The sequence below is a fragment of the Camelus bactrianus genome, chromosome 9, assembly GCF_048773025.1.
Source record: "Camelus bactrianus isolate YW-2024 breed Bactrian camel chromosome 9, ASM4877302v1, whole genome shotgun sequence".
In the NCBI taxonomy this organism is placed as follows: Eukaryota; Metazoa; Chordata; class Mammalia; order Artiodactyla; family Camelidae; genus Camelus; species Camelus bactrianus.
This window is the reverse complement of record NC_133547.1, coordinates 15458276-15470254: the sequence shown is the minus strand read 5'-3', so window position 1 is coordinate 15470254 and position 11979 is coordinate 15458276. Positions and strand designations below refer to the sequence as shown.

At 56.1% G+C, this 11979-nt stretch overlaps 1 protein-coding gene across 1 annotated transcript; it reads left to right on the top strand.

The window, feature by feature from the left end:
- Nucleotides 1-2663: 2663 nt before the first annotated feature.
- SCN1B (sodium voltage-gated channel beta subunit 1) lies at nucleotides 2664-11543 on the top strand. Its single transcript, XM_074369817.1, has 6 exons — nucleotides 2664-3081; nucleotides 4673-4839; nucleotides 5609-5849; nucleotides 10078-10219; nucleotides 10741-10812; nucleotides 10898-11543. Exons 1-5 carry the CDS (start codon nucleotides 3042-3044, stop codon nucleotides 10805-10807), a joined length of 657 nt encoding a protein of 218 aa, XP_074225918.1. The 5' UTR covers nucleotides 2664-3041; the 3' UTR covers nucleotides 10808-10812; nucleotides 10898-11543.
- The last annotated feature ends 436 nt before the right edge of the window (nucleotides 11544-11979 follow it).

Here is an 11979-nt window from a genome sequence, read left to right as displayed (position 1 = left end):
TCTGAGGACAGACTGGTGGCCAATGGCTTGGGTTCGGTCCTCCTTCTGATAACTTGGCAGCCATGTTGTCCGGAGCAGGTCAACCCCTTTGAGCTTCAGTTTCCTCTTCTGCACAATGAGCATTAGAACAGCGCTTGTCTCCCAGGGTTGTTAGAAGTGAGTCGTTCTCGAACTTTAGCTGCATCAGAATCTCCTGGAGGGCTCTTTACAAAGCAGACTGCCGGACCCCACCCTCAGTTTCTGTCTTAGCACATCTAGGGTGGGTGGAGATTCTGCACTTCCAACAGGTTCCCAGGTGATGCTGAGTGTCCAGGGACCCCACTTTGAAAACCACTTGATAAGGATTCAAGGAGTTAATAAAGGTGGTTACTTAAAACAGGGCCAGGACGAAGTATTCCATAAATGTTACTCTTATGGCAGAAAAATTGAGGAAGAAGTAATGTAGTGAGCACCAAGTACATACCAGGCTCTGTGCCAAGCTCTGATGTTCATTTCATTCTCAGTGACTCCATGGGATGGAGACAAACAGCTAAATGCCTGGGGCCACTCAGCAGGGAGGCAGGGTCTAGCCCCTGGCATCTCCACATTTAGATGCCAGGGCCTCCTTCAGGACCCTACACCAGCCTGTCCAGGTTGAGGCCAACTGGACCCCATCTCACTGATGTGGAAATGGGCCTAGAGGCACGGTCTCTGGTCGAGGTAGAACACAGGTCTCACTTAAACCCTGTGCTGGTTCCAGAGTGAATGAGGGGTTAAAAAAAGACCTTTGACAAGTCATAGTCGGGCTGTAAGAATCTTAATTGATGGTTTGGAGCAGAGGACTGGCGGAGGGGTTGGGCAGGGGCAGGATGGACCACAAGTGGCAAAGAGCAGAGCCAGCCTCTCCTATCCTCTAGCTATGTGATCATGGCAAATTACACACCCTGAGCCTCAGTTTCCCATACCTGTAAAATGGGCATAATGGTAATACCCACCTTGTAGGAAGAATTAAATGAGTTAGTATTAGTAATGTGCTTAGAACAGCACCAAGCCACAGTAGGTGCTCAGTGACATGTTTTTAGGGCTGTCACTAGGTGCCCCTGCCTGGTACCTGAGGCCTGTCCTCACTGTGCCTCTGCCTGCCACCACCACCACCCCCGCCCCCGCGAGAGGGAGGAATCAGAACAGCCAGAGAGTTATTTTCTGCAGGGGAATTTCACAGCCCAGGAGGTACTGGCACAGAGGCCCAGACCACAAAGTTGTCCAGTGTCCCTGGCTTGGAATCTCTGGCTTCCTGTCCCTCTGCCCCAGGGCCAGCTCCACCCTTGGTTCATCTTGCCTGGTAGGGCCGGGCTGGGGGGTTTCTAGAACTTCACCCCATCCAGAACTGGAGGTCGGGACCTCTGAGGAATGACCCTCAGCTACAATTCTCATTCCCACCCTGGTCCTGACAGCCCAGAACCCACCCTCATCCTCTCCATTTAGCAGAATCTATTGATAGGACGAGCCACCTGCCATCGCCCAGTTGGGTTCCAGATCAATCTGCGGCCAGCTGCTGCCTCAGTTTCCTTGCCTGTAAAATGCAGATAATAACAGAAATTGCTGAGAATGTTTGGGGAGATAGAAATGGATGCAGCATCTTGGAAGGCCTCTGGCATTGGCAGTTATTTATTCATTTGATGACTGTTTATTGAGCACCTACAATGTGACAGGCACAGTTGAAGGTGCTGGAGACAGCAGTGCACAGGACAATGTCCTCACCCGGGGGGAGGTCATTTTCCAGGGTTGGAGAGACAAGCAATGAACGGAGAAACCATGTAAAGAAGAGGATAATGTCAGGTAGTGACAACCACCATGGAAAAGAGAAAAAAAAAAAAAAAAAAAACTAGTAAAGGAGGTCAAGTAAGGGATGGTGGAGGCAGTTTGCCCTGAATGGACAGAAGGCCTGATGAAGGTGACATTGGGGCCAAGAGCTGCAGGAGGAAAAGAAGTGAGCCCTTTGGTCGCCTCAGGGAAGAGTGGTCCAAGCAAAGAAGAGCAAGGGTGAAGTCCCCGAGGTGGGAATGAGCTTTGTGTGTTGGAAACAGCAAAGGCCTGGACAGCAGTGGGAAGTCGGGGGGAAAGGGGAGTAGATGACGTCAGAGACAAAAAGGGGAGGGGGGTCATGAAGGACCCTCGTCTTGAAACATGGCACCCCAAATCCCCCGAGCAGCCTCTGGTTCGGATTCAGGTTGCCTCTCGTGTTTGGGAGGGGTCTGGAGTATTATGGCTTAACCCTAGCTTGGCACTACCCGCCCCATGCCCACCTGGGTTCCCACACAGTGATCTCCAGGTCAGAGTGCCAAGGATCTGAGAGGGAGGTCGCTTAGAAGGTCCAGCCAAGTTTTCTGGAGATCCCATGAGAATGACCTCCATAATATGAAGTCCGAAGCCCGGCCCTCAAACCACCCTGCAAGCCCTCTCATGACACTGGGGGTGACTTTCCCAGACTCTGATGCTGGGGGTCTCCAGAATCTTGGAGGGGTCGCACACCCAGACCATGCGCCCCACGCCCCAGAAGCCGTGGTCCCCGCGCCACCGGGAGAGGCCGGTGCAGCGGGCGCCTCCCGGGCCGCTGCGGCAAAGGCTGGGCAGCCGCGCCCTCCCCCCGCGGTGATTCATCCCGCCCCCTCCCTCTCCCTCCTCCCTCCCGTGGCCGCCGCCGCCGCTGCAGTGCGCAGGAGACCGCGGCCCGCGCCCTAGAGCGCCCGAGCAGGAGCGGGGCCGGGGTCCGCGCACCTGGCGGATGTGCCCGGCTGTGCGCGCCAGCGCAGCAGCCCCAGCAGCGGCCGCCGCCCGCGCGGCGGGGATGCCCGGACGCCGGGCCCCGGGGCTGGGCCCCCGGCGGTAACCGGAGCGGGGGGGCCGCGCCCCCCCTCCTCCCCCCTCGCCGGTCCCAGAGCCGCAGCTGCTGCGCCCGCGCGCTCCCGGGGACATTCTAAGCGCCGCCGGGTCCCGCCGCCTCTCGCCCCGCTATTAATACCGGCGGCCCGGGAGGGGGGCGCAGCGTGCGCGGCGCAGCCATGGGGACGCTGCTGGCCTTCGTGGTCGGCGCGGCACTGGGTGAGTGCGCGGGGGACGCAGCCGGGGCACTGACCGGGCGGCGGGATTCGCGCTCTGGACTCGGGCCCGCCGGCGCTGGCGGCCCGTCGCCCATCCCCCGGCCCGGCTAAGTCCGCTTCAGAAGTTGTGAGCGCGGGGAGCCGGGCTAGGGAGGGCGCGGGTGGGCGCGAGCGGGCGGGGGCCGGGCTGGCACAGCTTGGCGGCTGCGGGCGCCCAGCCGGGGGCGAGGAAACGCGGAGTCAGCTGCTCCCGGAGCCCCGCAGGCTGCAATGTGACACCCACAGCCGCGGGAGGGGGTGGGGGGAAGGCGGCGCGCAGAGATTGGGACGGAGAGACTGAGAGACAGGGAGAGATGGAGACAAAAGGGAAGGGGCAAGAGACACAGAAGGTCTCGGAGTACTCTTAAGTGCTCTACTGGGAGACTGGGGAGATGGAAGTAAAGGCCGGGACACAGGGAGATGCAGAGTGTGCTCGAGAGAGAGACTGAAGAGAGTTAAGAATCTGAGCAGTGGAGAGAGAAAAACTTGAGAGAGGCAGAAAAAGATGGAGACACAGGGAGAGATGGAGTTTCAAAAGGACAGGGAAAGGTAGAGAGAGAGATAGTGAGAGGCCAGGAGAAGGTGTCTGAGCCTGGGGAGAGGACACAAAGTGGTGGGATCTTCAGAGAGGTCCCGAAGAGAGAGAAAGAGTGAGAGACAGGCGCTCAGGGGGACGCAAAGAGACAGCAGAAGAGGAGGGCAGAAAGCCCAAGATTAATAGAGGAAAGAATCATCAGGGACAAAGAGACCTAGGGCTGGAGACACACAGCATTCGCTAGTGAGCAGGAAGGGGGTTGGCAGGTAAGAATGTGGAGGAGGGACTCAAAGGGACTGGAATCCTGTGGGGGTGCAAAGGCCCTGCAGCGGCAGGAAAGAGCTCAGGAAGTTTTGAGAAGCTGACAGGAGGTGGGATTGGCATCAGGAAGTGAGGAGCCTGGGAACAGAGGGGACTGAGGCAGAATTGGGGAGGGGTGGATGGCGCAGGAACTTATGAGACTGGGGAGCAGGGCTGGAGTGTGGATCTGCCCTGGTTCCCGTACGCATCTCCTTCTTGGAGGCCTTGCCTTCTCCCAACCCATTTCTCTGGGGCTGGCTGGTCCTACAGAGCAATAATGGTAGAGCTGACACCACCACCTTGAACTTCTAACACAGCTGGAATTCTGGTCCCACCACTAGATGCTGCAGTACCTTGGGCAAGTGGCCTTCTGAACAAGAGGAACTTGGGTAGCAAAGGCTCTGAGTTACTGACCACAGTATTTATTGGGGGCGTCCTGTGTGCCAGGCCCCCTGCTGGGGCCTTACCTCAAATAACCTGCCCAGCAACCCTCAGAAGCCGAGATGATGGCTTCCCTCCCCATTCACAGAGGGAAACTGAGGCTCAGAGAAGATGCGGGGCTGGCCAACGGCATGCAGCAGGTGGCAGGGCCAGGCTCTGGTCAGGTTCTGTCCATTCTGATCATTAAGGGGAAACAGATGGTCTCCCAGGGGCCCGAGAGCCAACAGCCAGTGAGTCGGGCATTGCTGAGGGTGATGGGAGCCTGCTGTCCCCGCAGTGTCCTCAGCCTGGGGGGGCTGTGTGGAGGTGGACTCGGAGACCGAGGCCGTGTACGGGATGACCTTCAAAATTCTGTGCATCTCCTGCAAGCGCCGCAGCGAGACCACCGCCGAGACCTTCACAGAGTGGACCTTCCGCCAGAAGGGCACTGAGGATTTTGTCAAGGTGCGTGGTCGCCTGGCACGGCGCGATGGGTGGGTGTCTGTGTGCGAGTGGGGAGGGGCAGGGTTCCAGTGGGGACTGGTTGGTTGTTTTCAGTAATGTGCTATTACTGATGACCTGGATCCAGATTCCAGCTCCACCACTGACCGGCTGGTGACCTTGGGCAAGTCATTAAGCCTCTCTGAACCTCAGTTTCCTCCTCTGTAAAGATAGGGTGGAGGTGGTCTCTAACTCCAAGGCTTGTGTGAGGATTGATTGAGTTGCTGCACTTGGCACGTTCTTGGCACAAAATAAATGTCACTGGAATTATTCACTACCAGCAAAAATGTCTTAGAGAGTCATCACGGAAGGAAACAGAACTTTTGTGACCTCCTTTTCACTACGTGTATTTTGAATTACGTATGAAGGGGCACCACGCACTTTAGGATCTGCTGGAGAGCTAGGGTCTACAGCGGTCGGAATCAGGCCTCCTTTCTCCCTGGCTGAGGAGCGTGTCTGGGGGCAGAGGAAGAATTGTGGAGAATGAAGGCCAGGAAGGCCAAACTGGGGCTTGGAAGGATGACTGAGGCACACGTGTGTGAGCGTGCGTGTCAGGGCTCGGGCACAGTCAGGGTCTGGGGCAGGCCCAGTCGAGAGCCTTGACCCCTGTCCCCTCCGTGCCTGAGCCCATGCGCGTGTCTGTCTGTGTGTGTCGTAGCGAGGGACCGAAGAGAGGGCCCGGTGTGGGAGGTGCCCGACCGTGACCCCGCCCCCCGCCCCCCGCCGCCCCCAGATCCTGCGCTACGAGAACGAGGTGCTGCAGCTGGAGGAGGACGAGCGCTTTGAGGGCCGGGTGGTGTGGAACGGCAGCCGGGGCACCAAGGACCTGCAGGACCTGTCCATCTTCATCACCAATGTCACCTACAACCACTCGGGCGACTACGAGTGCCACGTCTACCGCCTGCTCTTCTTCGAGAATTATGAGCACAACACCAGCGTCGTCAAGAAGATCCACCTTGAGGTGGTGGACAAAGGTGAGTCCAGCCCACCGGCAGCCAGATGGAGGGACAGATGGCGGGGAGGGGACGGGCTGGCTCCGCGCCTGGGCCAGCCAACCACCCACGGCTGCAGGGGCAGCAGCACCTCCTTCCTGTTTCCTGGACTCCAACTCTGGGCTCCTCCGTTTCCCTTCAGCCACGGAGAGGTCACAGCAGGCCACTCCCATGAAAGTGCTGGGTGCAGAACTCAGCTCTGCCACCTGTGCTGTGTGACCTCCGGCAGGTGTCTCCCTGTCTCTGAGCTGAAGGTTTGTTCTGTATGGACACAGGATGGTAATAGTATCTCCCTCTCCTGGTGGTGTTGGTGAGGACTGAGGAATAACTGAGTGTCAGCTGCTGGCCTGCCGGTCACAGTGGGGTCTCAGCACATGGGGGCGATGGTGGTGGTGCTTCTGACTGTTGCTTAGCCTTGACCCTGCCTCCCTCTGTCACGTGGGGCGAGAGATAGGAGTGTGTCACCTGAAGCTTCATTTCAAACAAGCTCTCAGGTGAGGCCAAAGCTGCAGGTCTAGGGCCACACTGAGCAGCAAAGATCTAAGGTGTTTTTGAACCATTTCATTTTGGCTTCAGCTGCCTTGAACCCTTTCCCTGCACCATCTTCTGATGGGTGTAAATTGGAAAATTTCCAGGGCCCTCTGGACCATTAGCTTTGAGAGTCAGGGAGATACCTTGCGCTACCAAAGAGCCTGGCAAGTGGGTCCCGCGGGGCCCACAATGCACACACATCATCACGGGCATTGTGCATCGTCCCCAGTTCCCTGAGACAGTTGCTGCCCTCAGCACCTTATGTGGAGCCCCTCACTGAAGCCTCCCACCCACCCTCTGGGAGCAGAAGCTCTTCCTGTCCCCGTTTTACAGATAGGGAAACCAAGGCTCAGGGAGGTAGGATCACACGGCCAAGGTCACAGAGCTGGGACCTGGATTTGAACCCAACCGAGCCTGTGTGACTTTTGTTCCTGTTCTTGGCATGACTCACTCTACTCTGCTGTCAGCCAGAGCCTGTGGGTTTCTTTTGATAATTAGCATTTTTACGTTTATTATCAAAGTGATCCAGCAGAATTCAATTCAGAAGACATATCTGAGCGACTTGGTGTAGGTCATGATGCTGAGTGGGCGGCCGCCCACAGAGAGAGAAGATGGAGCCCCGCCTGCATGAGTTGGGGGAAAGTAGAGTGGTTGTAACAAAGATGCTCCCAAATACTGTGGCTTAACCAAATCTGTGCCAGTGCTGTCTCCCAAGTCTGTGCTGAGTTGAAGGGTCAGGAGGCAGGGAGGCTCCGTGATGCCCTTCAGGCTCCCAGGTTCTTTCCACATTGTGGCTCGGCCCTTGCTCAGGATACCGTCTCATCTGCTCATAGGCTCAGGCATGCCCGTGACCCAGTAGAGCCTCCCTTTGTTAACATTGTCTACCACATTCTACTACCTGCCAGAGCCTGCGTTCTCATATCTATATTATATTATATGTAATATCGAGCTCTTTCTGTTACCTCCCAGAGTCTGTGTGTTTAGCATCATCTACCATACCTTGTTTTTTATCCACCATAGTATTGCTTTTTTTTAAACCCCACCCAGGGCAGTGTAGTATTTTGTATTATACTATATGCTGTACTGTTTTCACATATATACAACAGTGTGTTTGCGGAGAGGGTGGTAATTATGTTTATTTATTTTTAGAGGAGGCACTGGGGATTGAACCTGGGACCTCATGCACCCTAAGCATGTGCTCTACCTCTGAGCTATACCGTCCCACTTCATACAGCAGTATTTTTTATCATAACCATCATACCAGAGTCTTTTTAGTGTTATCAGCCATACTATCATATTTTTATCATTACCTACCGTGCTAGAGAATTCTAAAATACTATCAATCAGATTGTAGTATTTAAAATTTTTGCTTGGTTTACTATACTATACTCAGCATCACCCATCATACTGTAGTATTTTTAACATTATGTATCACTCTACACTATTCCTTTCATTCCCCGTGATGTTATTGTATTGCTAGCCTTGCTGGCTGTGCTGTATTTTTTTTTTTTATTATTATAATCCAGTGTCTCACAGCAGTTTCAAATGTTCCCAGTCAGTCTGTATTGCCTCCTGGTAATAACCCCTTAGCAATGAACTGAGTCATTTCCAAAGGAGGGGCAGTGGGTGCAGGTGGTGGGGCCTTCGCTGACCTGGCAGAGGTGCCGAAGATAGCAGGAAGCACCTGAGGGTCCCTCACCAGGAGCGGGGCCGGCAGCGGGGGACAGGAGGGCTAAATCTATTTAGATGCGCCCAGTACGAGGGGAGAATGTGTGGAGGTGAAGCAGTGTCTGAGGCCGGTGAGGCCTCCTGCCTGCAGAGGTGCAGGCTGGGGCTTCAGATTTGTTGGCTGCCTGTGTGGGCAGGCAGGTGAAGCCCTCAGAAGATTTGGGGTTTTGAAGAAATCAAAGGTCTCCCTGGAGAAGGTGCCTCTGCTCCTCTGTGTCGCCCCTCTGCCTCAGTTCCTCATCTGGGCAGTGGGAGATTGACAGTCCCACCTCCTGAGATGTCCGGTGGGTTAATGGAGACTGCGCCCCACATGCCACAGCCGTTCCCAAGTCTCTCTTAGGCTCTGGGAGCTTCCCAGAGCAGATGAGAACTCGGACCCTGCAGTCAGTTATACTTGGGGTTGAATCTTGACTTTGAGAGCAATCCTGGCTGTGCATCCTTGTCCAGTACCTTCCCCTCTCTGGGCCTCAGTGTCCTTGTCTGGAAGGTGGGCTGCAGAGCCGTGCCTGTCACTATCCTCATCTGATAGGGAGAGCAGGAGATACCAGATTACCTGAATCCCTTTGGGCATTGAGTTCTGGGAGCAGGAGTGAGAATTCCAGTTTTTGACTTTATCCAACATGTATCCAACTCGTTGTGCTTCTGGAAGTCAGCTGACATGGCAAGCCTGGACTGTCTCTCTCCTTGAGGTTGTTTCAAAGAGTCCAGGGGATGCTCAGATAAAGAACTGAGCACAGAGCCTGGCTGAGAGTAGACACTCACTGCATGAGACAAATTCATGGTATCTTTTGAGTGAAAGAACGAATGAACAAAAAGATGAAGTGTGGAACCCTGTTCTCAGCTCTTCCTCTGGGAAGCAGGAGAGAAACTTCTGGCCCTGCACCCCCCTCACGGTGGCCCAGAAAGCACTGGTGCCATCTGCCCCGGGTGGAGCGGCAGAAAGTGCCCGCTCCCAGGGGAGGAAGACCACGTGAGAACCGGGGAAAATGAGATCCCGGCCACCGGAAGGAGGGGGCCAGGGATGCGGAGGGGACACCTGTGAAATCCGGCCGAGGATGCCACAGTGGCCTTCCACTCTGGTCCCCTGGCTGAGCATGCTCCCTTAGTTTAAATTTAGGCTCAATGAAAGGAAGTTGACGTTGGCAAGAGCCAGTGCTGCGGAAAGGATAGAGGGTTTCCGGAAACCACCAGCAAATAGCCAACACTTAGGCACTGCTGATGGCAAGCACGTCCAAGGATGCTGTTTACAGATGATAACACATTTCCTCCTCCCAGCAACTCCATGAGAAGACATGAGTATTATCATCCTTATTTTCGGGGGGAGGGGGAATAGAGGCCCAGAGAGGTGGAGTCATTTGCCTAAGGTCACACAGCTAATAAGAGGCAGAGATAGGATTTGAACCTTGACAGTCTGGCCCCAGAGCCCCTGCTCTTAACTACTATGCTGTACTGCCCCAATAATAACAGAAATAATTGTAACAGTAGTAAGCATTGATCGAGTGCTAGCTACATGTCAAGCACTATTCTAAGGATTTTTAAAGCTTATGTAATTCTCATACCACTCCCACGAAGGAGATACTGTGATTATCAACTTTTTACAGATGGGGAAACTGAGACCCAGAGAGGCTGAATCACTTGCCCAACGTCACACAGCTGGCAAGTGGCAGAGCCAGGATTTGAATCTGAGCCTTCTGGTTACAGAGCTTCAGCTCTTAGGCACCTACAGCCACCTAATGACACGGAGGTACCCTCAAGTTACACAGGGAGGCAGGTTGAGGGTGATCCCAAAGCCCGTCCAAGGCTGAGAACCACAGTGACAACAGTGACTGTAGTGAAGCAGCATGGCCCTGTTTGCAGACCAGGCCCAGGGAGGTCAAACCCCTTGCCCAGGCTCACTCAGCAAACTCGAGGCACACTCAGGCTACCACCTGACCCCGCCTGGCCCCTGCAGCCAACAGAGACATGGCGTCCATCGTGTCTGAGATCATGATGTACGTGCTCATCGTGGTGTTGACCATATGGCTCGTGGCAGAGATGATTTACTGCTACAAGAAGATCGCTGCTGCCACGGAGGCTGCTGCACAAGAAAATGCGTAAGTGGGGTCGGCGAGGAGGGGGAGAGGCGGCCCAGGACACCCAGCACTTCCCAGGGGCAGCATGAGCTGAGTAGGGAGGCGAGCAGGGGAGCAACCCAGGGCGCCGTCTGCCAGTCTTCCCTAGAGGGGAGCATTTGTTGTCAGAGGTGGGACAAGGTCGTGGTCAGTTCCCAGCCCCTCCTCCCTCGGACTCTCAGCCCCTACTTCTGTCAGGACCCAGGGCTCAGTCCTAGTATCCTCTGCCCTAGAGATGCAGGAGTCCAGGCCCCAGCCCCTTCTTTCTTCAGGACCCAGGAGTCCGAGCCTCCCACTCCCCTCCCCAGTCTTGTCCTTCCTCACTCTCGACTTCAGGTCCCCAGCCTGGGCTTCTTTCAGATCCCTCGGGTCCAGCCTGCAGTCCCCTCCTCTCTCTGACTCTGGATCCCTGTACGCCTGGGACAGAGACCTCAACCCTCAGTCTCCTGGGGGTGGGCCAGCCTGGTGATGGGTTGCTGTACACATGGTCCTTGCCCCCACAGCTCGGAATACCTGGCCATCACCTCAGAAAGCAAGGAGAACTGTACGGGCGTCCAGGTGGCTGAATAGCCCCGGTAAGTTGGGTGGGCAGACAGGGGCTGGAGGGTCTGGGAGGTGTCAGCCGTTAGGTCCCTGATCCTGTGTCTCCCTCACCTTTAGGCCCTGGGCTCCACCTCAAGGAAGAGCCAGCCCTAATGGGGAACATCCGGGCACAGCCTTCCCCACGATGGGGGTTGGCCATTCCTGGGCCTCCGCAAGCCTCAGAGACCTGCCAATGGAGCCTCCAGGGTGGGAGGGGCAGGGGGCTTGGCTCACACCCCTAATCCAGCCTCTTCCTCCTGCCCCATCACCCACCCGCGCCATGCATGATGGGTCAAGCAATACTGCCGCTGCCCCCACCCCTGCTTCTGCTGCCTGTTTGGGAGGAGGGGGCGGTGAGGTGGGGGCAGCGGCTCCGCACCCCTCCTTCTTGCTGATTTGCACACGTTGGCCGCTTCGGACACGGACACGCACTGCTGGGGACCCAGCCCCTCCCCGCCCCCTCCCTGCCCAGCGGGGGTTGTGATGGGCTGGAACAGTTTGGGGCAGGGGCTTCTGGGACCCACTCTGACCCCCAGCGACATGTCCCTTCCTGCTTCCTCTGGCTGGACCTGGGGTCTCCTCTCCCTGTGATGCAATCTTGCCCCAGCCCAACCCGCCCTCTCTCACCAGCCTTGGATTGTGGCCACTTAGAAAGGGGCCCATTCAGCCTCGTCTCTCTTTACACAAGTAGTTTTGTTCATGAAATAAAGATTCTTGGACTTGATTCATAGTCTCTCTCATGAGCCCATCACCTTCTACACCCCCTCCAAATCCAAGAGCTTCTGTTTTCCTGGGCGGGGCAGCGTCTGAGACTCAGTGCCGACCTGCCGGCCCAGCGGGTGCAGTCACTTACTACCTGATTAATGTTGGGGTTGGGGGAGTCATTAGCTCAATGGGGACCAAGAGTTTCAAGGGAACCAGACAGAAGCCAAGGAGGTGGACCAGTGGATTAGGGAAAGGGAGAGGAAAGGAGAAAGGGCTGTGAACAGAGAGACGGAGAGAGACTGGGGCTGGCAGCGCCAAGGCTACACCAGCGTGTCCCCCTGGGGGACGCTGTGGCTCTGAGTGGATGGGGTGCGTGAGGCGAGCGGGTGGGTCCAGCTGTGCAGGGCCGGCCTATCTAGGGTGAGCAGTGGTGGTCTGATTGTGTTTAGGTGCAT